Source organism: Malania oleifera, chromosome 8, assembly GCF_029873635.1.
Source record: "Malania oleifera isolate guangnan ecotype guangnan chromosome 8, ASM2987363v1, whole genome shotgun sequence".
Lineage (NCBI taxonomy): Eukaryota > Viridiplantae > Streptophyta > Magnoliopsida > Santalales > Ximeniaceae > Malania > Malania oleifera.
In genome coordinates this window covers 105,419,773-105,443,267 of record NC_080424.1, presented here as the reverse complement: position 1 = coordinate 105,443,267, position 23,495 = coordinate 105,419,773, and the positions used below count along the sequence as shown (strand labels likewise).

The following is a 23,495-nucleotide window of genomic DNA, read 5'->3' as shown; positions in this document are numbered from 1 at the left end:
AAGTGGCCTGCATTCGGATGAGCCACACACCAAACTAGTGGACATAATCCTTGATCCACTGTTTCTAGCACACTGATATTTTTGTTATTTTTTCCCATCTCCCCTGTTCAAATCCCACTCCCCTCTCTCCCAATTCCCAGCTCCTTCCTCTTCATCAATGGCTGCAATCACCAATCTCCTCCCATCTCCTTCCACCACCCTCCCCATTAAACTCAACCCTCCCTCCTCCTCCACGTCTCCCCACTTCTTCTTCTTCTTCCCCAAACCCAAACCACCCCTACCCCCCGCCCGAACCAACTTCGGCACCCTTAAAGCCTCCGCCTCCCCCCCCGGCGCCGCCACCGGCACTCGCGATTCCCCCGCCACCCCGAGAGACGAGCGAGTCCACAAAATCCATAGCGTTGAGGAATTTGACGAAGCCCTGCGGGCGGCGAAGGACAAGCTCGTGGTGGTCGAGTACGCCGCCAGCCACAGCCCCCACAGCCGCAAGATCTACCCGTTCATGGTGGAGCTCAGCCGCACGTGCGCCGACGTCGACTTCCTCCTCGTCATGGGCGACGAGTCCGAGGGGACCAGAGCCCTCTGCCGGCGGGAGAGCATCGATAAGGTTCCGCACTTCAGTTTTTACAAGAGTGGGGAGAAGGTGCACGAGGAGGAGGGGATCGGCCCCGACGAGCTCGTCGGCGACGTGCTCTACTACGGGGACCAGCACTCGGCGGTGGTGCAGCTGCACAGTGGGGCGGAGATGGAGAAGCTAATCGAGGAGCACAGGGTGGACGGGAAGCTGATCGTGCTGGACGTGGGGCTGAAGCATTGCGGGCCCTGCGTGAAGGTGTACCCGACTGTGCTGAAGCTGTCGCGGCAGATGGCGGACACGGTGGTGTTCGCGCGGATGAACGGCGACGAGAACGAGAGCTGCATGGAGGTGGTGAAGAAGATGGGGGTGGTGGAGGTGCCGACGTTCTTGTTCATTAGGGACGGCGGCGAGCGCGGGAGGTACGTGGGGTCCGGCAAAGGGGAGCTGATCGGAGAAATTCTCAGATACCAGGGGGTTCGCGTTACCTGAGAAATTATTTGACATGGATAGAAGGGAATTAGAATTGGAATTGAAATTGAAATTGGAATTCTCAGATGAAATTAGAAATGGGATTGGTTAGTTATAATGGAAAATCTATGGATGATTTATATATGCAGGAATTTGTTGTCTACTCTGTTAGTGATTGGGGAATATTGTAAGAATGAAGGTTTGCTTTTGAGAATAGAAATGAAAAATAGTTGCAGCATCTGTGATGATTACACAATAACCAGATCCCACTGGTAGTGTTCTGCAAAATTAGGGTTTATTTAGGTAACATATTTTTGTGCCAAGGCAATGAGGTTCAATTTTCATTGGGTCATCTCTAAATTTAATACATAATTAAAATTAAGATATTCATAATTTTTAAAAAAATATAGAGTAATTAGTCATTCAAAAAAAATATTGTTTTGTTTTTAGTTTTAGTTATAATTTTTATTTTTGTAATTTTGACAATGATATCAAAAAGACCTTAATTTTTTATTTTGATTATGTGATCTGATATAAAACTATATAAAAGATGTGTTTTGATTTTAATTTGAAAATTTTGGGCACATCCAAATATTTGTAGGCTCTTTTTCAAGAAAAGGATAAATAAACCTAAATGCTCATAAATTGTACAAAAAATTGTCTTTTAAGAGAAGGAAAATAGAAAAATCTTAAATTCATGGCTAAGAAAATGGATTCATGGGATGCCAATTATTATAGAAAAAGACAATTGTTTTTGTCCAAACCAAATGCGAGGATCTTACCATTCATTTGATTTGACAAAATAACTATTTATTCGAATAAAATAAAATATAGTTTAACTTTTGGAAATCAAGAGAACAGTTATTTTTTATATATTTCTAATTGTTTCACACAGTGAAATTTGAGAATAGTTATTTCTTATTTATTCCTTTTTATGGATTCAAAAAATATTTAATACGAACAACATAATTTCTTCTATAACTAATTGTAAATAATCTACTAAACCTAATCTGTTCCTAAGAATAGACATTCTGCAAAACCGAACGTAACCTTATTTTAAACATTTCCTACAAATCTTTGACTTCCTCATGTTGATCCGTACGACCCATTTGAGATTTGAAAAATATTGAGGAAAAAAAATTAAAAGAAGAAAACAAGAGATTTTACTTTTTATGTTTCACTGTGAAAAAAAATAGAAAACAATAAGGAAAATGGAGGAAAGCTTTGAATTTTCTCCCTAGCTCATGTATTTTAAATGTAAAATAGAAGAAATCTTCCTACCAAATATAACTTGATACCTTTTTTAAGTTATCAAATTCTTTTTATATATAAATTTAGGGGGAAATATTATTCATGCATCACAGCATATTGGGCTAGTGGGATAACAATTTTAAGCCCAGCCCACATCATAGCCTTTGCAGCCTTTGGGCCGAGGTCTAGGCCCACCATTTGCAAAAAAGGGGTGGCATTAGTTTGCTCATTTTTGTTTCCCTCACCCATGAGATGGAATTAGAGAAGAATAATTATATGGTGTTTGAAATTTGATAATACAAAAAAATTCACATGATTGTTCATACTCATTGAGAATCCTTTAATTAAAATAAATTTAAAAAGTGAACAAAAATAGAATCAAACTATTTTTAAAATAAAAATTTTTAGCAATGTAATGTTTGGACTATTTTTGCAATTATTTTTTTTAAAGACGGAATAATTCACATATAATCTTTTTTTTTTTAATTTATTGGGAGATGAGTCATGTAATTTACGTAAAAATTTGTGACAATAAATTATTGTCTAGTGCTATAAAATAGTTGATTAAACTATAGTCGGATCCTTTCGTTATAATAATAAATAAATATGAAAATACGGAATCTTTATTTAAGATCATTTCGCTTCGAGTAAATTGGGGTAACAATTTGTGGTTTTAAAATTTTACTTTTTTTTTATGATGTGGCAAATCTAGCCACTGACGGACCCTTCGGACCCCCCGGTGCGGCATCAAATCCACTAATCAGCGTCCTCCTCCCCCAAATTTCGCTGATCAGGGTAAAGTCGAGACGCAGACACGGCTTCTGTGCATCAGTTGGACTTTCGGTCAATCCTAAACCCAGGACACAAATTGTGTATCTACTGAGAATTGAACTCCCGATACTCCTTCTTACTTGCTGATGTCTTTCCACCGCACCATGCCTGTGAGGATTAAATTTTACTTTATTATTGTAACTAGTTCAAGTAATACTCTTCATTTTTGTCTTCCTTAATTTTTTTATTTACTACTCGTTTTTGGTTCAGCGGAATAGCTATTGACTACGAAAAGATGAAAGATAGTTTAAATTTTGGAAATGTAATAAGAAAGGAATGGACATTCCCATAATAAAATGTGGGAATAATTATTTCTTATTATAGACTCATAAAATGTTTGATCAATTGTAACTAACGTATTAAAACTAATCCATTCTTGAGAATATGAATTTTGCCAACCAAACGTAACCCTAAGCTGCGTTTGGGAGTAATTGTTTTAGACCTTAAATTTGGATCTGGATAGATCTTGGCGAATTTTAATACAATATTATATTATATTTTATCCAAATCCAATACAAATCCAAATCTAAGGCATCTCCAAACATAAGATTAGAGTTTTTTACATGTCTCTTTAGTTGTGCAAATAGCTTTTATTTTTCATTTTAATTTTTCAAAAAATTATTTACTTTTTTAATTTTACAACATTTGTGTGAAATAAATAAGTAAATAAATAAATAATAAAAGATTTTAACTTCATTTATTTGTGCCTTTTTAAATAATTATAAAAAAAATATAATCTTCTAATTTATTTGTGCCTTTTAAATGCTTAATTATAATTATCTCTTTTTTTCCCTCCATTTTTTGTGTTACTTTAATCAACTATAAAAAATAAGAGAATTTATTTTTCAAGTAGAAAAGTATGATATCAATTATTAATATCACCCCATGTATTATTAAATAAAAATAAAAATAAAAATAAATAAAGACACTAAAAATAAACTATTGGTTAACATCATTTATCATAGTTGCCCGTATTTGTCCTCTTCAATTTGAAAAATATTAAGTAATCCTATTTCTTGTTTACATGGTATTAATCGAGATGATGTGGCACCCGATTAGTACCTAATATTTTTTTTGTAATGAGATCCTCGTGAATATACCAAGATTTCCTTTCAAGTTTAGCATATAAGGAATAAAGCAATCAAATTAATAAGCTCATCATTGTGTAGCGTGCGAAATATAGTTATTTTTTAATATAAAAATAAATTTAATTTAAAATAATAAAATTTGTTTTATAATATATTACCTTTTAACATGAAAAGATCTTTTCATTATTAAATTTATTGAAATAATTTTATCAATTAATTGAAGAGTCATAATTTTGTTGTCATGTTATTTAGTTCAATTGAAAAGGAAATTCAATCTTTTCCTAATTTAAAACCGTATGCCTTTAAACAATCAATTTAGAAAATAATGAGATCATTGTATTTATTTTATAAATATTTTTCACTTAATATAATCCTAAACGTTCATTTTCTTAGTTAATTATTTTTCATGATGTATAATGTTTAATAATATTAGAAGTGATTTTCAAAAAGTCAAATGAAACAAATATTAATAAGTATTTAGGATAGATATGTGTGTGTGTGTGTGTGTGTATTGATCATCTCCTTCAATAGGACCAAAAGGAGAGAGGAAAATAAAAAGAAATTAATAATGACAAGTTACTTGAATTGAACCCTCGATGCTCCTTCTTACTTGCTGATGTCTTTCCACTACACCATGCCCGTGGGGATTAAATTTTACTTTATTATTGTAACTAGTTCAAGTAATACTCTTCATTTTTGTCTTCCTTAATTTTTTTATTTACTACTCGTTTTTGGTTCGGCGGAATAGCTATTGACTACAAAAAGATGAAAGATAGTTTAAATTTTGGAAATCAGGGGAATACTTCATTCAACATGTAATAAGAAAGGAATGGACATTCCCATAATAAAATTTGGGAATAATTATTTCTTATTTATTTCTTATTATAGACTCATAAAATATTTGATCAATTGTAATTAACGTACTAAAACTAATCCATTCTTGAGAATATGAATTTTACAAACCAAACGTAACCTTAAGCTGCGTTTGGGAGTATTTGTTTTAGACCTTAAATTTGGATCTGAATAGATCTTGACGAATTTTAATACAAATCTAAGGCGTCTCCAAACATAAGATTAGAGTTTTTTATCCAAATTCAATACAAATCCAAATCTAAGGCGTCTCCAAACATAAGATTAGAGTTTTTTACGTGTCTCTTCAGTTGTGCAAATAGCTTTTATTTTTAATTTTAATTTTTCAAAAAATTATATACTTTTTTAATTTTACAACATTTGTGTGAAATAAATAAGTAAACAAATAAATAATAAAATATTTTAACTTCATTTATTTGTGCCTTTTTAAATAATTATAAAAAAAATATAATCTTATAATTTATCACGTAAGTCCGTAATGAACACCCACGTGCACTATTTCACTACTCTATGCCGCATAGTTATCGAACCCATCACAATCTAGAAACATTTTTTTTGTTTTTTTGTCTTATTATATCTTTAAAGTAGGCACATGAAATGCATTAATCAACACGTATTCTACACCTGGAAGACTAGAACATGATTACACACATGTTCTGTTCCTAAATGTTGATACACATTTCTTTTTTTCAGTCCACCTTTTTGTGTTTTTGGAAAAAGAAATTCATTCATATACAGCTTGCATCACCCAAAACACATTCATAAACACAAAACAACATATTACTTTAATTTCTAAACATTCCCTTCTAAGTAGTCAAAATTTGTGTCGCACCGAACTTCAAAATTTTAGTTTTTTATTTTAATGGGACAAAAGATAATGACTTCTTTTAAAATTTGGTAAAATGATAGAGACATTTTTTGAAATTTTAAAAATGTCACTAACTTTTCCTAAAATTTAATAAAACGATACAGACCTATCCACAAAAAAAAACTTATTTTTTGCAAAATACAAGAGTTGGTTTGTGTTTGTTTGACAAATCTCAAAGAGGTACTTGAAATTCTTGAAACCTTAAAGGAGGTTACTAGAATTTTCAAAACCTCGGACAAGATCTTTATCTTTTTACCGAAGTTGAAAGGAGGCTAGTTCTTTTGCTTTTTTAAAATTCGTAGCAACTCTTTTATTTTGTATCGATACATAACATCGACATATTTTGTATATTAAATTTTTGCTGCCTAATAAGTAAAAAATATTGTTTAAAGCCATTAATTATTATTTAATGGCATTAATATTGTGTTATTACATGGAAAGTATTTAAGAGAACATATGCTAAATGCTTAATTATAATGATCTCTTTTTTTCCCTCCATTTTTTGTGTTACTTTAATTAACTATCAAAAATAAGAGAATTTATTTTTCAAGTAGAAAAGTATGATATCAATTATTAATATCACCCCATGTATTATTAACTAAGAAATAAAATAAAAATAAAAATAAATAAAGACACTAAAAATAAACTATTGGTTAACCTCATTTATCATAGTTGCCCGTATTTGTCCTCTTCAATTTGAAAAATATTAAGTAATTCTATTTCTTGTTTACATGGTATTAATCGAGACGACGTGGCGCCCGATTAGCACCTAATATTTTCTTTTTAATGAGATCCTCGTGAATATACCAAGATTTCCTTTCAAGTTTAGCATATAAGGAATAAAGCAATCAAATTAATACGCTCGTCACTGTGTAGCGTGCGAAATATAATTATTTTTTAATATTAAAATAAATTTAATTTAAAATAATAAAATTTGTTTTATAATATATTACCTTTTAACATGAAAAGATCTTTTCATTATTAAATTTATTGAAATAATTTTATCAATTAATTGAAGAGTCATAACTTTGGCTGTCATGTTATTTAGGCCGATTGAAAAGGAAATTTGATCTTTTCCTAATTTAAAACCGTATGCCCTTAAACAATCAATTTAGAAAATAATAAGATCATTGTATTTATTTTCTTAAATATTTCTCACTTAATATAATCCTAAATGTCCATTTTCTTAGTTAACTATTTTTCTTGAGCTATAATGTTTAATAATATTAGAAGTGATTTTCAAAAAGTCAAATGAAACAAATATTAATAAATATTTAGGATAGATATGTGTGTGTGTGTGTGTGTATATATTGATCATCTCCTTCAATAGGACCAAAAGGAGAGAGGAAAATAAAAATGAATTAATAATGACAAGTTACTTGAAAGAAAATTAAGCAATTGTTGAAAACAGCAAGTTATCTCTGTGAATATTTTATTGAAACGATCAAACAAAAAAATATTTAGTAAATTAAAAAGGATGCAAGCCAATTCATATGTATATCATGTAATGGTAGAACTTGCTTGTGTGAAAATTAATCAATTGTTGAAAAAATCAAGCCACCTCTCTATATTATCTATTAAAATTATTAGCACAGAATTTTATTTTTTATTTTATAAATAGAACTATAGGAAAATCTGGATAAACTGCAACAGAGACATGAATTAATTGTAGGTTGACAATTTCTTAATTTATTACTTTGAAGTTTCAACCATGACAGCTGATGCAAAATTGGACGTAACAGCTTCAGGGAGGAAGGAAACTTCACGATTATCAACTTGTGGGATCGAAGTCCAAATTTCTTCTTAAAACTATTGCTATTATTATTTGTTAGATCAAAATTGCGAAAGGGGCAAAAAAAAAAAAAAACTGGTTAATTAATAATATCGAAGAACACCCAATTAAGTACACACAGCCACCCCGGCTCATGTAAATTTGAGTTTAGAAGTCGAACATTTACAGATTTAAATAAAATTTAACGTAATTTTATAGTTTATACCATTATTTTTTCAAATTTATACAAATTTTAAGATTCAAACTCTGAACTTCTGAGAAATTGTTAAGAGTTCATGCTTCATACCTTGAATCTGTGTTTTTGTATGAATTTGAATGAGTTTCAGTATAAAATTATACAAAAAGTAATTCACATACACACAGATTCAAAATCCCAAATCCCAAATCCCATTTGAAGCACAATTTTTTTAAAAGAGAAAAAGAAAATCTAAGAACTGCTATTAATTTGAAAAGGAATTAGTGGTGCGTAATTGCAGAGGTTCAGGTGGAGCCATGGTTCTTCTCTTCCACAAATTGATTTCTTTTCTTCGTTCCGAAGCCACTTCTCCGCCAAGCACCATGGGCGCAGAGAAAGGGATAATCGCCTCCTCGTCTTCTTCTTCACTCTCTCCCCTGTCTTCGTAGGAATAGTATTCCCGGCGTTCCCGCGACTCCGCCGGTGCAATCTGCGCCCTCCAATCGAACCCCGCTAACGCGTCGCGGCCGCTCGAGAACCGCTTCGTCTGATGCAGAGAAGGCGCCTGCGCCGCGTCCGAAAGCCGCCTCCCCTGATTAGGAACGTCCCCGGACGGGTCGGACTTTCTCGCCGGCCTCGCGCTGAAGATTCTCCGAATCGTCGATAACTCCTTCTTCATCTCCATTTGGGGCTTGGGCTCCGATTGCAATTGCGAAACTTGGTTTTTGGATTTGCCGTCGGTGATGCTCTTCTTGTTCTTCTTTTTCTTGTGCTTGTGCTTGATCTGGCCGATGCAGGAAACTTTGGGCGAAGTGGGTTCCTGAGAATCGAAGCTGCCGTTCTTGGACGTCTCCCGGCGAGCCTCGACCGGAATTATGGATATGATGGGGCCGGAGAATCCTCTGCAAGTGGTTGTCCGCAACCTGTTTGCGTTAATGTCAGACGATCTGATCCTACCGGTGGTGGAGTTTCTGCCGGGGCTGAACGGCGGGTTTTGAAACGTAACCGCCGTGGCCACCTTGGGTAAAAATCTCATGATGGCGTTCTTCGATTTGCCGACTGTCGATTTCTCCATCGGCGAATTCCCCATTAACGCCACAAGCTTCACAGAATTATTGAACTTCTTCTTCCTCGATCTCTGTCTCCCTCTCTCTGCCTCTCTGTATATATATGGGGTTTAGAGTACTAGATTTTTGAAATTGACCTTGCCCATGAGAGAGAGAGAGAGGGAGAGGTTTTGTTTTGGTCAAAGAAAGTGATAAGACTAAGGTAGGCCACCTTTGTTACCCGCCAGAATTTAATTAAAATAATTTAAATACAGATATTTCTTAAATTATATATATTTTAATGATCCGCAATTCTAATACATTTGGACGGCGTAGATTTGTCAGTTGAAATGGCAGTTCATTTTAAAATAATTTGTTCAATAAAATGAAAAAGAAATTATTATATCATGTGTGAACCACGAGGAAGAAGTATTTTGAACTTCGTCAAACTGATTACTCTAAACTATTTAAAATAAAATTTCTTATCTGGCAATTTTTGATTGGACATAACCTTATTTTTATTTATCATGCATTAAAAAGAAGCTTTTTTAAATATTGGACACATAATAAATTCGGTTTACTTTTAAAAAAAAAAAATAGATAAGCTATTTGTCAAATAATTTATATTTTAATTTTAATTTTTAAAAAATTATTAAGAAGTTAGTTAATTTTTTATTTTTATGATATTTATATGAACTAAATGACCAACAATAATAAGCGAAGCTAACAATATTTGTTTCTAGAAAAAAATTTATTTTTTATTTTTGTTTTTTAAATAATTACAAAAATATCATCTTATTTTTTTATTTTTTTATTTATATACAAAATTAGGAAAAAAAAAAACCTTTCCTTATTTTTTTAGTTTTTTAATTCTTACTTAAAGTGTGGGAGTATATAATTTAGATTTTAAACTTTAATTTATGTGTATTGTGTGTAAGATTTATTTTAAATTCATACAAATTCAATTTAAAACTCAAAACTCGTGACTTCAAATATTACCTGATGTAAATTTAAAAAAAAAAAATCAGAAGACAAGTTATCTTTTTTGTTGTTATTTCAAAATCTATAAATAAAAAATTATTTTACACATTTAAATAAATTATCTATTTTTTACATTTTTTAAATCTTAAAAAATTAAAAAATAAGCTAAAAATTTTATAATTCTTTAAAAATACTAAAACTAATAAAATGAAAGGGGTTTTTCATGACTAAACTAACTCTAAAATATTGTCTTTTAAAACTAAAGCAATAATTAAAATTACTATAATTAATTAATTAGTTTGTCATTAATAGGATGTATGCACTCAATAAATAAAATTGGATTCTGTAATGATGTTGCCATTATTGGATGTTCTTTTTTTTATTTAAAAAAAAAAAGGAATATAAAAGGGTCATATTTTGTTCTTCTTCTTTTTGGGTTTTGAGAGATTTATCAAGTCTTTGGAAAATGATTATGATAGCAAGAATTAATTTTTAGGTCAAATTTAGAAAAGGTAATATAAAATTCTATTAAGTTTTATTTAATTTTTTTAATTCAAATTTAAGATCTAAAATTTATTTTTTAAAACACTAATTTGATTAATTTATTTTTTAAAATTTTCTTCTTTTTATGGTAACTAAATATGAAAAAAAAATGAATTCTTTCACATTTTTTCCTTTTTAAAATATTTTTCAATTTCAAGAAGAACATGATCGCCGAATATCCCCTAAAGCACGCGTATTTAATTATAAATAAATAATTTATTTTTCAGAAAAGATTCCATTAAAACAAATATCCTTTACATACTATCTACATGATTGACTTAAAATTTTATGTTTGTTCTCTCATTCATTCAGATAGGACAGTTGACGACACATATGTTTTATCATAAATTACTAATCTTCGATTTTTTTTACTCACACCACCATTTTCATAAGCAATTTGGGATAGAGAATTTTTTTTTTTTGGCTAAGCATTTTTAATAACTTCTGCATTCTCCTTTTATTTTATTTTTATTTTTTTTGTGTACCACCCTAAATTTTGAGAGGATGCGGTCAAACTTGAGCCTTTACTTCATTTTTTATTTTTTATTTTTAAAAAAATTAAAAATCATTATTCGATGATCAATTTGAAATATTTAAATGAATTCTAGTTGCTGGAAAAATAAAAGATGGTTAAATTCATAGCTAGTAATGGTGAAGAAAAAAAATAAGAAGAGATAATTAAATTCAGTACAAATAATAGAAAAAAAGGGGGGCTGGTATTGTATTCCAGTGCATATGCATTACTGCATGGATAGTGACTGGCAGGGTGCCCAAATTGACTGGGTTTATAATTAATAATTAAGGAAGGGTGAGCCGACGTATAATGTCCTTGGGTTCACATTGCACGCACCACACAGATGCAAAATTCAAATCAACATTCAATTCCCAATCATATATATAAATGGGTAGTTATATACGTTCTAATATTTCCAAATTGATGATATTTGTATCATGTTCATTTTTTCTTTTTTGGTCTTTCTTTTATTTTTGAGTACACTAGAACTCAATCCATCCTCTTCGCACATTTGATTGTGAAACGAATATTAAAAATTAGACAAAATATAAATATATGTAGAAAAAATTCATTTTAATTATATTTTTTTAAATATAAAAAATATAGTTAGTGATTATATAAAGATAATCCGCCAGCTAAACTTTTTCTCCTATGAAAAAAATATAAAAAATAAAGAAATGACTATCTACGTAATAATTAAGGTATTGCATTGATTGAAAATAAGATGAAGAAAATGAGACTTAAATGATTATTATTATAAGGAAGAGCGAGTTGATTATTATTTTTAACATAAAAATAAAATAAACTTAAATAACTTATAATAAAAAAATATTTAATAGCCCTTAATCTAATAAATAAAAATATTTTGTCGGATAAATTGCAAAAAAAATCCCATATAACTAACCTCACCTATGGAACTTAAAGGCTTGTGAGGCCCCTATCCACCCACCATAGAATTGAAAAACGAAAAAGGAACATTGGATGCATTTGGGACCATTGGATTCAAGCATTAGATTGAAATTTCAGCAGGCAAAATACAAACAAATTATATTCAACTATAAATATGCTTTATAATGCCACATCTAGGGCTTGAACAATATGCTGCTCCCAAACCCAATATTGTAATATAAAAATGGAGAATTTGCACAATAGTCGATAGTAGACACTAAAAGCTTTATTATATTAAGGAAAAATGAAGAAATTCACACACAACTAGATTAGTATTGTACTACTTTTACAACAGAACCGCCTGCAGCCATAGAAGAACCCGTGACAATTGTCTATTTGAGAAGAACCCGTGACAATTGTCTATTTGACCAAACTTGGTCATTGCCCTCCGAGAGACAATGTCAATAAGCATGAAAATGAGGGGAGAGGTATTTTCAGCATTCAACATTGAAAGGCTCAAGCTCTCATCCCAATCTGCACCACCGCTTGCAACCAGGACGATACTGATTAAAGCTATATAATAATCTTACTGAAATCACCCAGCAGAGGCAGGCGGCCGCTAGCAAGTACAGGCTCGTGCAGAAAAGAAATCCTGTGGGGGAAATTGGGAATCTCCATCTCCCACTTAAGGTGTTGTTCAGCAAATGGCCCAAACAAGCAGCTTTCAAGCTTAAATTAAGAATATATCTACCGACTGCTCTCGTCATCATCTTTGTTGCTCATCTGTGGTGTGTACTGGCTGGTGGATGAGGGCGAGTATCCTGGTGCACTTGGCGAGTACCCTGCACTAGGACTGTTTGGATGGGGGAAAAAACAGAAGGCACAAATCAAAATTTTAAAATCAAATAGGTGCACGTTGGATTTATGTATCATGACATTTTCCGTTAGCTTGTTTACAATTGTCAGTCAGAAATGATTTAATATGATGTCACACCCACCTGTATTGTGGTGAACTTGGGCTGTAGTTCGGGCTTACGCCAGAATTGTAGGGGCTGCAAAAAAGAATAGGACAGTAAAGCAATACAAGATTATTCAATCTCATCAATACACTTAAGAAAGATGTATACTCGCTGCAATAAATACATTAACTAGTCAAGTTGCTTTGGTAACGCAAATGATACCATATAAATAAATGTTCTCAAAACAGAAAATTTCACCCTCAATCCAGAACAAACCATCTTCTGCTTTCAATATAAAAAGCATGATTTTTAAAGCAATATATATATATATATATATAAAACAAACCTAAGTTCAGTATCATTTATCTGTTCACCTGCTTCAACGCTGTTCATAAAATTCCAGGAACCATGTGAAAATAACGTCATTGAATGTAAATAAGGAAAGCCACTTGACTACTACACAAATACCAAACATAAGTTGATCTAAGCTAGACTGCTCAGAACACGGATTTTGTGCAAAATTCGGATACTTATAAAACTTCAGAAACATCAAATGAAGAGGTTCATTTTAGAAAAATATGACCACATTTACATCTAAAATCCATGGTTTGTTCCCTTAGAGCATGAAATATTGGTTGAGTGCTAACCAGTTTGGTATGAAAATTACCGGAGGCTCTCATGATACAAAGGATCCAAATAAATTTAAAATAAAATCAAAAATTAAAAAAGTGCATCATGCAAATAAAATAAATGAAATAAAAGGTTTATAAGTAAGAAATTATCAGAGAAACATGCTACCTGCTGGGGCTGTATGTTGGGCTTGAAGGAGAGTATGAGGGAGATGTTGGTGAATATGACGGTGACGTTGGGCTGCAACCAAAATAAACAAAACATAAAACACAAAATTTAAACACTGCAGAATTGGATGAAAAACAAAATCAACAATGACGTCAAGTAAATGAGCCTGCTTAAAACCCTAGAAACAGAACAATCAATGACTGTTAACTAGTGGCCATTTGATTCCACATCAAACTGACTTAGCTTGACCAATAATGAAAGAGAATCTCAACAGCTAACACAGCAATATGTTTTCACTCACCTGTAATTTGGTGATGTTGGACTATATGGACTGGATGGTGACAGTCTGGGACTGCTGGGTGAATACGCCAAGGATGGGCTATATTTAGCTGAAGGATTGTAACTAGGAGATGTAGGGCTGTAGCTTGGAGAGGTTGGACTATAGCTCGGGGATGTTGGACTGTAACCAGGAGAAGTAGGGCTATAGGCGGGAGAGGTAGGGCTGTACGATGGAGAGGTAGGGCTGTATGAAGGTGAGGTTGGGCTGTAAGAAGGTGAGGTTGGGCTGTAAGAAGGAGAAGTAGGGCTATAGGAAGGAGAGGTTGGACTATAAGATGGTGAAGTGGGACTGTATGCAGGAGACGTGGGGCTGTAAGCGGGAGAGGTTGGGCTGTAGGCAGGAGAGGTGGGGCTGTAACTTGGAGAAGTGGGGCTGTAACTTGGAGATGTAGGACTATAACTAGGAGATGTAGGGCTGTAACTTGGAGAGGTGGGGCTGTAACTGGGAGAGGTGGGGCTGTAACTGGGAGAGGTGGGGGAGTAAGATGGACTGGTTGGAGAATATGCAGGACTTGTTGGACTATATCCAGGAGAGCTAGGACTGTAAGTGGGGGAAGTGGGACTGTAACCGGGTGAGGTGGGGCTATATCCAGGTGAGGTGGGGCTGTAACCTGGGGAAGTAGGACTGTATCCAGGAGATGATGGGCTGTATCCTGGAGATGAGGGACTGTATCCAGGGGATGATGTAGGAGAGAATGCCATGCCACCAACATATGGAGAAAATTGTGCATCTGTAACAGGTGACAAACGCAGATTTGGGCTCAGCAAGTAATTTGGTGACATCATGCCATCATGATATGGGGTACCAGTGATTGGAGAGCGGGAAGGAGTCATGCCAAAATCCAGGCCCTCCATATAACTAGGCAGCTGAACATCAATGGCATGTTCCAGCATCTGATCATTAAGATAAAGAGCACAATCTCCTGTGCCAATTGGAGCAAGCTGACCTAACATAATGTTTTCAGTAACACCCCTCAGATGATCTGTTTCAGCAAACACAGCAGCATCCAGAAGAATGTCCACTGTCTCCTCAAATGAGCATCTCATCATTGGACCAGTATCATTCCGGTTTATACCATGACGAGTTATGGCCATCAGGTGACCACGATAAGTCATAGTGTCACACAATATCGCCAGGTGTCTGTAATTCACATAAGATCCGTCAAAAGAGATGACAACACGCAACTCGTCCAGCAGGGACCGACGGACTGCTTCAATTCCAAGAACTTCAATTACTTCAATCAAATGATTACTAGTTGTCCTCCTCGCATCAACATCTTCATGGCACATGACAGCTAAAAGATTGACACCTTCAGTGTCAAGCATCCACTCCACCTCAGGCTTAAATCCTTCATTCTCCTCAAACTTGTTTACTTTGCCAGATTTAATAAACACTTTGTTAATATCAGGAATGCCTCGAAGAGCCATTTCTGTGAGCATGTTACTCTCAATCTTCTTAAGGAAAACATCATCTTCTGCTGATTCATCCTGCAATTCCCCCTTAGGACCCTCATCATTCATAATCCGGATACGTAGAATCAATTTTTCAGCATTGTCATCATTAAATATGCAGGTTAAATCATCATCAAACTCCAGATTGATCTTCTCAGCAATGTCAGCCATGCTCAACTTCTTATCAACCATCATCTCCCGATTTAACTCTATACGGAGTAACCAGGGAGAAATTTTCTCTGGGGCAACTTCTTCATCTGGCATTTCATAGTAGGACTTGACAAAGTCAACATCCTCCTCTATAATAGTGCTCATGGGATCAGGGTCATACCATACTTCAGTAGCTTGTGTTACACTGCGAAGAGTAGTATATTCTAAAGCACATTGGACATTCTTAGCCTTTTCCTTTGTCTTGCTGACTTCAGGCTTCAAGTAAACAGAAAGTGATGGAGTTTTGATTTTCTTTGCTACATTTATGATTTCCCTCAACCTAGGAACACCAAGAGTCACATTCTTGGCACTGACACCAGCATAGTGGAAGGTGTTCAGAGTCATCTGAGTTGCAGGCTCACCAATGGATTGAGCTGCAACACAACCAATCATTTCCCCTGGTGCTACAAGTGACTGTAAGAAGCGTGATTCAATCTCACCAATAACCCATTCAAATGCTTCTCGAGTAAGCCTGTATTCTTTCAGCACCCTCTTACTAGCAAGTGTGCTGCGAAGCAAAATGTTGAAGAAGAGGGTGGCATTTTTCTGAGCTTCCATACTCATTAAATCATCACCAGGTACAACCTTCAGCCTCTCCTGAAGCTTATCAACTGCTTCCACAATTTCCATAGGATGCATATCAGACGGTCTTCTTAAGTCAACCTTAAAAGTCTTTTGTGCATTCCAGATAAGCCTCTTAAGATTCACAGGCATAGGCCAAGAGTTATCACCAGTGGTAGCAATCTCTGTCCCAAGCTGGAATCGATCTGCTTCAAGTTTCTGAACCTCAGCATCAAACACATTCCGGAACTCCCGAATGGTTTTTAGATCCTCAACATGTTCTGGCAACATATAACTTGGATTCCAATTTTCATCATCAATCTCATATCTGAAAACCTGATCAAACTCAGATTTCTTCATTTTAAGGGAATCCAGCTTTTGTGATTCAATCCAAACAGAATCCATACCATCTTCCCCGTACAGGAACTGGATAACATCCCCTAGAGAGTTTCTAACAGTACCATCATATTTGACCATAATGTCCTCCATAGCCTTCACAAGCCGCCTCTGGATGTATCCAGTCTCAGAAGTTTTGACAGCAGTATCAATCAGACCTTCCCTACCACCCATGGCATGAAAAAAGAATTCTTGAGGAGTCAATCCTCGCAGATAAGAGTTCTCCACAAAACCACGACTTTCAGGTCCATAATCATCTTTTGTAAAATGGGGAAGCGTCCGATCTATGAAGCCATATGGGATTCGCTTACCTTCAACATTCTGCTGCCCCACACAAGCAGTCATTTGTGATATGTTGATAAAACTTCCTTTTGACCCCGCTGTAACCATCGCCTTTAGATTGTTACTCTCTGATAAGCTCTTTTGGGCACTACTTCCAGCATCATCACGGGCTTTGTTCAAGACCTGACAGGAAAAGCATGATTTAAGAAAACAAAAGTAAAAAAGGCCATTGAGAAAAACATTTCATACAGATCCTGCACCTGGTTCACTCGATTCTCAAATGACTCCATCATGGTCCGCCCTGGCTCAGCTTCTAGCTGCTTTTCTTGGGCAGCCCTAATAAGTTCTTTTACTTCATTCTTGGCTCTAGAAATTGTTTCATTAATTTTTTCCATAGTTGCTGCGTCAGCAATTGTGTCCCCAATACCAATGCTAAACGCATTCTGCAAAAGCCAATAGTTAACAAGCCACTGGGTATGTCCCAAGAATTTGCGAGCAGCATCTGGACCAACTTCCTCCCTGAACATATGAGCATGAGAGGTGATAATGCATCAGTTATAAAATAGAAAAATATACAGAACTAATCCATAAACACCTTATATATTTTGAAAATCATACCATATGACATGTATAAGACTTCCTGTTGACGTTCCCAGGGTTTTCTTGCAAAGAGTGCCACAAAGGAGCTCCCCCCTTTCTATTCGAACTTGAGTATCACCAGGAGTTACAAATCCAGTTTCAGCTTCTGAGTGCCATGCTGACGTTCTCATGAGATTTATCTGCTTTGGAATTATAAGATTGAACACTTGTTTTCCAGTCCAAAGTGGCCTAGGCTTCAAAATTGCTGGAGCAGGTATCTTTCCATCAAAATCTTCCCACCACATCAAAATGTTCATAAAAACATCCTGCAAAACCAAAGAATCAATTAAGATCAAAACACTTGCATGGAATGGCATATAAATAAGCAGCCGTAAAAAAAAAATTAAAAATTTAAAAGTTAAATAAATAATAACCAACATTACCTTCTCAATGAAGGTATCTCTCTTTGTGATCTTGCGACATCCTAAAAGTGTATCCTGCACAATGCCCATAACAGGTCGGTTTGACTGGGGTGACACGATACATTTAGGTACCATCATCAGCTCCAGAACTTCAGCTCTGGTCTCAAAAGATTGAGGAACATGCATATTCATTTCATCTCCATCAAAATCCGCATTATAAGGGGAAGTAACAGATAAATTTAATCGGAAGGTGGAATAAGGCATGATCTTGATTCTATGCCCCATAATGGACATCTTATGCAAGCTAGGTTGTCTATTAAATAGAACAAAATCTCCATCATTCAAGTGCCGCTCCACCTGCAAACAAGATGGAGCATGTTCAAAGCTCATTCAAAAAATATACATAATCAATAACCAGCATAACAAAAAGAGGATGGTTTGCCTTGTATCCAAGCTCCAGATGATGATCACTACTTTTCTTCAAATAACGAAGATCAAGCCTCTGTCCATCCTCCCTTATGATGTACTTGGCACCAGTTTTACCAGGAGGTGGATGAGGTCCATATTCAACAAGTTCCTTCAGCCTGAATCGTGAGACGTATTAAAAATGCCACAAATAGGCACCAAAAACAAATAAAGTGAGTTCATCTAAAGACTCAAACCTTTCAATGTTATAAGGCGTCACAGTTTCGGGATATGTTAAGTTCAGAGCAATACTCCACGGTACTCCCAATTCATCAATGTTAATTGTTGGATCAGGAGTTATAACTGTACGTGCCGAAAAATCAACACGTTTACCCATCAAGTTACCTCTTATGCGACCCTCCTTAGCCTTAAGCCTACTGCATATTGATTTGATTGGCCGGCCTGATCTCTGTGTAGCCTGGAGAGGCAAAACAGGAACTACAATTAATACCAATAATAGTACTTCAAGAAGTACATGGAAGCAAGTGGAAATGCAAATATACCCTGGGCTGACCCGGAAGTTCATTATCGAAGTATGTTGCTACATGAAACTGCAGTAACTGAGCGAATTCTGAGATTATATGTGCAGCGGACCCATTTCTCTCCTGTTTCCTCAGATTCTCATTCTGCCTAATAATCATCGCCAACTGATGAGTTAAATCATCCTGGTTAAGAAGAAACATGCAAAAACAAGATATTAGAGTTCAACTTTACAACTGCAAGAAAAACTGACAACAGAGCAAATATTTTTTATAGGCGCAGCATGACTACAAATATTAACACCAACACAAATGTTTTTTATATACAGATACCATCGCCACAAATACTAACATGTCATTTTACTAGCACTCCCACAGATTGGAATTATATGCCGCAAATAAAAAAAGGTACAACTCTTAGATTTTCGAAGCAGAAACCATAAAATAATTTTTTTGTTACTTGCAAAATCACTTTAATAAAGCAAAAAAGGCTTGCCTCACTCCTCGATGATGTGTCCATCATCACAGAAGGTCTCACTGGAGGTGGAGGTATCGGAAGAACTTGCAAAATCATCCAATCAGGACGGGCATATTTAGGATTTAAACCAAGTAAAAGGCAGTCTTCATCACTAATCCTCTTCAGGACATTTAGAACCTGAACAAAAAGTACACAAATATTATCATGGATGGATTCGCCCAGAAAACATTAGAAAGTAGAAAAGAACAGGGATGAAGGGGGAGAGAAGGAATTTGAATTAGAGAAGAAAAAACAATGATGCTTTGTGAACAATTTACCCTTTCTGCAGAAAGCTGTTGTTTTCTCTCAACAGGCTCAGGAAGCTGCTCTGGGTCATCATTTTTCTTCCTCTGAATTTTGTATTCAGCAACCATTTTCATACCATCAATTGTGATCTTTGGCTGCTGAGCACCACAACCCCCTCGGCTTTTCTTAATTGGTTCTTCAGTATCCTGACCTTGAGACTCAATTTCATCACCACCATCACATTTAGTTTTGTTCTTACATGCATCCAAAATCTTCTTAAGTCTATTTTTCGGATTCCTGATTTTCTGAGCTTGCTTGAATTTATGTTCCTCCTACAAAAGTTGCAACCAAATAACAAATGTAACATACCACATCATGATCCAGTAACAACAAAGGGTAAAACAAACAGAGTCCAGGCATATGAGACAGCATGCAGACGTAGGCATTTTTACAGCTACTACTTCTACAAAGGTATTCCATATCTTAACAAGCCTAACCAGCAAAGTAAAAACACAAGTTTGAGAAGTACAAACAGAATTAAGAAAATGGAAAGAGTCCCAGAGCAAATCAAAGCAAGTATAAGCACCAAGGTAAAAAAGAGCAAATTGACAGGCAAAGAGAGATTGGCCATCGTGGAAGAAAAATAAATCTAATTCAGCTTTCCATTGTTAGTTACTTCGGTAGTCGATAGAACTGTAGAAGAAACCATCGCCATCCAAAAAGTCAAATTGTCAAATTGCCTTAAATAACAAATATTGCATAAATATTGCCCACTTCAACCATAAAGGTTTTAAGTTTTACATGCGCACAAGTGCTCAAGTGCACAAACTTCTAAGGAAAAGAAAGACAATCAATATTTTTGCAATACTGAAAATGGCACGTACAATACATTATCTGAACTCTGGAGCTGAAAATGGAGTACAGTAGCAAAGGCAATGTGAGCCAAGCTCTGTGTGTGTGTAAATGTTGCATCTACTTATATGGAGCTTGATATTGCCTCATTGGCAAATTAAAGAAGAAGAAGAAAAGATCAACAACAACAACAATAATCATAATAATAACAATCATTCAACAGCCAAGAATCAAGACATGTATATGAGACAAAGAATATGACAAAAACAATAATGGCATTACAAAGAAGAAGGAACATTAAAAAATAGGACAACTATGAAAATCTGAAAATGGGTCATTATAAAATGTAAGAATTGCAGCCAAATGAGGTTGCTGAAACGAAGATACAAATATGAGCCAGCTAAGAAATTTGAGTAAACCACTTTCATTTAAGTGCAATAGAAACAAAAAATAAAGTTGATCAATGGCACTCTAGGAAGCACTTGATTGTCAAAGACTTTTTTCTTTGTTTCTGTTGCAAAAAATAGTTCTATGTACGTGATACTATCCTTGTTAATGAGCTCAACAGGCCAGATCATTGTAGCTCTCTAACTGAAAAATAACATTTCTAACACACAGTAATAGATTTATAGGGTTTACGGGTTATGACTGTTCTTTCTGCTTCTTGCAGGGAGGAGTCTCGTCCTGAAATACTAATTACTAACACATCTTATAGCATAATAAAGTACATAATGCCTTGTAACTCACTACAAATGAAAATTTGTGAGCTAAATTTAAATTTGGAAAACGAAAGTAAGAAATGCTGTTTTCAAACATGGCTAAGGTTCCTAATCTCATCATATATCAATTTTTCCAGTTTAGGATGAGAAGCCTTAGTAGCCAAACAATGTTTTATTATATGCCCAATAAAAACCTAAAAGCATTTAATGCCGTACTTGCTAATGCTGAATACATCCCAATACACCAAAAGCTAAAGGTAGCATTTGCACAGTGATTATATATCACATTTCAGCAGGAAATGCCCTAGCAAATAAAAGTGGAAAGCGTACCTCATCTGCGAGGATCTTGGAGCAATTGAAGCAAACACAACGCATAATGCTCAGAACAGTTTTCATAAATCCAATATGAAACATCGGCTTGGCTAGTTCAAGGTGCCCAAAATGACCAGGGCACTCGGCCATGTTAGCCATGCAAGTTTCGCATTTCGTCTTCCTATCGATGGTACCAAGCCGAGGGTCACTCAGCCCTGCTGGCTTTGGCTTCCCTCGCTCCGTTGTTTCGCTGTGCTCGATCTGCACCACCGACATTTGCCTCTGCAAAACACATGTGAATAATAAAAGGGAACGCAAATGAGTAATTTAAAGTGAATCAATCTCGATAACGTAAAGTAAATCGAACTTGAATTTGAACCCCTATACTACCATCTGTCTCATGGCGGGCAAATCACATGAAAAAACAAAAACGATAAATTTGAACCATACACCGAGCTAGGGCTGAATTGCAGCTGTAAGATTTCCAGTTCCCAGTCATTTTCTTTTCATACAATTTCTCACCAACCATACACAGAGATTTAAAAAGAAAAAAGAAAAATAAAAGAGAGATGGAGGGAGTGTGGGATGAGTTGTGAAGATTACAATCTCGTCGGGGCTGAGTATACCGAACTGCACCATACGAACTTTGGCGACCTCCGCCGGAGAGTAAGGAAATCGCATGTCCATGGTTACTGATCGATTGAGGTATCAGACCAGGCGAAAATTAGGGTTTCGAACCTGTTCAACCAAGAAGGGTTTTCCTTATATCGCAATCAGACTCTGCGAATTGCGTCTTTTATTTGATTTTACGCTTTTGAGATTTTCGAATTAGCCGTCGCCATTCATAAAGTTTGAGATTTGGCGGTTGCTTCCCCGCTCGCGCACTGGAGAAGTTCGCTTCCCTGAGAGAGGGGGCAGGGTGGAGACCGCAAGAGCTGCAAAACACAAAACGGGGGCAAGAGTGGGGTTTTATAGAGTGGACGATCAGGTCTTCCTGTAGGTTCTACTATAATACGCCCGGTGCGCATTGCACCCGGAGAACACTTTACTGCCGAATATGCCCTTGGCGGTGTTTGGATACAGTTATCGCGACGTCTCCATTCTTCGTGAGAGCTTATAAGCTTATGATTTCTTTATTTGATTCAAATTGAATTGATTGATTGACTTTAAAGTGTATATATATATGGGTTAGTTTTGGTTTGATTGTTTTCAAATTTTTAATTAATTTGATTTTGTTGCAGGGTAAAAATTACAGGGATATTCCTTCAACTTCTGTTGACCTGAAAGGGAAAGAAAAGAAAAACTTGTAAGACTCGGGGTGTACTTCGAGGGATCACTCTGATGCCTAAGTAAGAGAAATGCTTTTAGAGAGGTTGAACGCAACAATAGAATAGTATTGAGTGACTTACTTTGGTCTTGTCTTCAGATCCCTTCTTATAGGGGCTCGAGTTAACCGTATGTTGGTTTGTATTTATTGCGCGGAGGCGTGAATCGCTCCCTAGTCATAAAATGTTTGCACCTATTACTCAATTATTTAAGTCACTGGCATGGATCTCTTATCCTCTTTATTAAGTTTGAGCTGATCATTCGTCAAAATGTCTAACCCAGATAAGGTGCGAAACAAGTGTTGACCTGTCCTCATTGGTTAGATTATTTTGGGCGTATCAGATTTAAAAAACAAATTTAAATTTTTTAAGATTGAGATTGTTTTCAAAATGGAATAAGATTATTATCCATAAACCTCGTAGAATATGTTTTCACTTTTTTCCCTCTCATTAGAATAAAATGGACTCATGAAGACTCCAAAATATTCTTTAACTTGAAAATGACTCTTCAAAATAGAGATAAAGATTATAATTATTTTAAGCTCGTAATTATAAAAGGCAAGAAAAGTCATTTGTCTTCTAATAATTGAAATTTCTTAAATCTAATATAATGAGACTAAGGCCAGACTTAGTTGTCGATCTTGGTATATCCCCAAATGTTATGGTTATACGTATAATTCAGGATGGTGA

At 35.1% G+C, this 23,495-nt stretch overlaps 3 protein-coding genes across 4 annotated transcripts; 1 reads left to right on the top strand and 2 right to left on the bottom strand.

Moving 5' to 3' along the window:
* LOC131162137 (thioredoxin-like protein CDSP32, chloroplastic) lies at positions 1-1,283 on the top strand. Its single transcript, XM_058118322.1, has one exon. It carries the CDS (start codon positions 158-160, stop codon positions 1,064-1,066), a length of 909 nt encoding a protein of 302 aa, XP_057974305.1. The 5' UTR covers positions 1-157; the 3' UTR covers positions 1,067-1,283.
* Positions 1,284-8,043: 6,760 nt separating this feature from the next.
* On the bottom strand, positions 8,044-9,142 carry LOC131162135 (uncharacterized protein At1g76070). The gene has a single exon (XM_058118320.1). It carries the CDS (start codon positions 9,008-9,010, stop codon positions 8,186-8,188), a length of 825 nt encoding a protein of 274 aa, XP_057974303.1. The 5' UTR covers positions 9,011-9,142; the 3' UTR covers positions 8,044-8,185.
* Positions 9,143-12,163: 3,021 nt separating this feature from the next.
* On the bottom strand, positions 12,164-22,430 carry LOC131162133 (DNA-directed RNA polymerase II subunit RPB1). Of its 2 annotated transcripts, none has more exons than XM_058118318.1 (14): positions 22,084-22,430; positions 21,499-21,762; positions 19,630-19,929; positions 19,331-19,489; positions 18,859-19,020; positions 18,553-18,773; positions 18,333-18,474; positions 17,912-18,247; positions 17,508-17,794; positions 17,150-17,408; positions 13,951-17,072; positions 13,650-13,721; positions 12,891-12,944; positions 12,164-12,745 (listed from the first exon to the last, which is right to left on the bottom strand). In XM_058118318.1, exons 1-14 carry the CDS (start codon positions 22,165-22,167, stop codon positions 12,640-12,642), a joined length of 5,568 nt encoding a protein of 1,855 aa, XP_057974301.1. In that variant the 5' UTR covers positions 22,168-22,430; the 3' UTR covers positions 12,164-12,639. The 2 variants fall into 2 exon arrangements, with proteins under 2 accessions (XP_057974301.1, XP_057974302.1); XM_058118319.1 differs by having other exon boundaries at positions 21,931-22,413.
* Between the last annotated feature and the right edge of the window lie 1,065 nt (positions 22,431-23,495).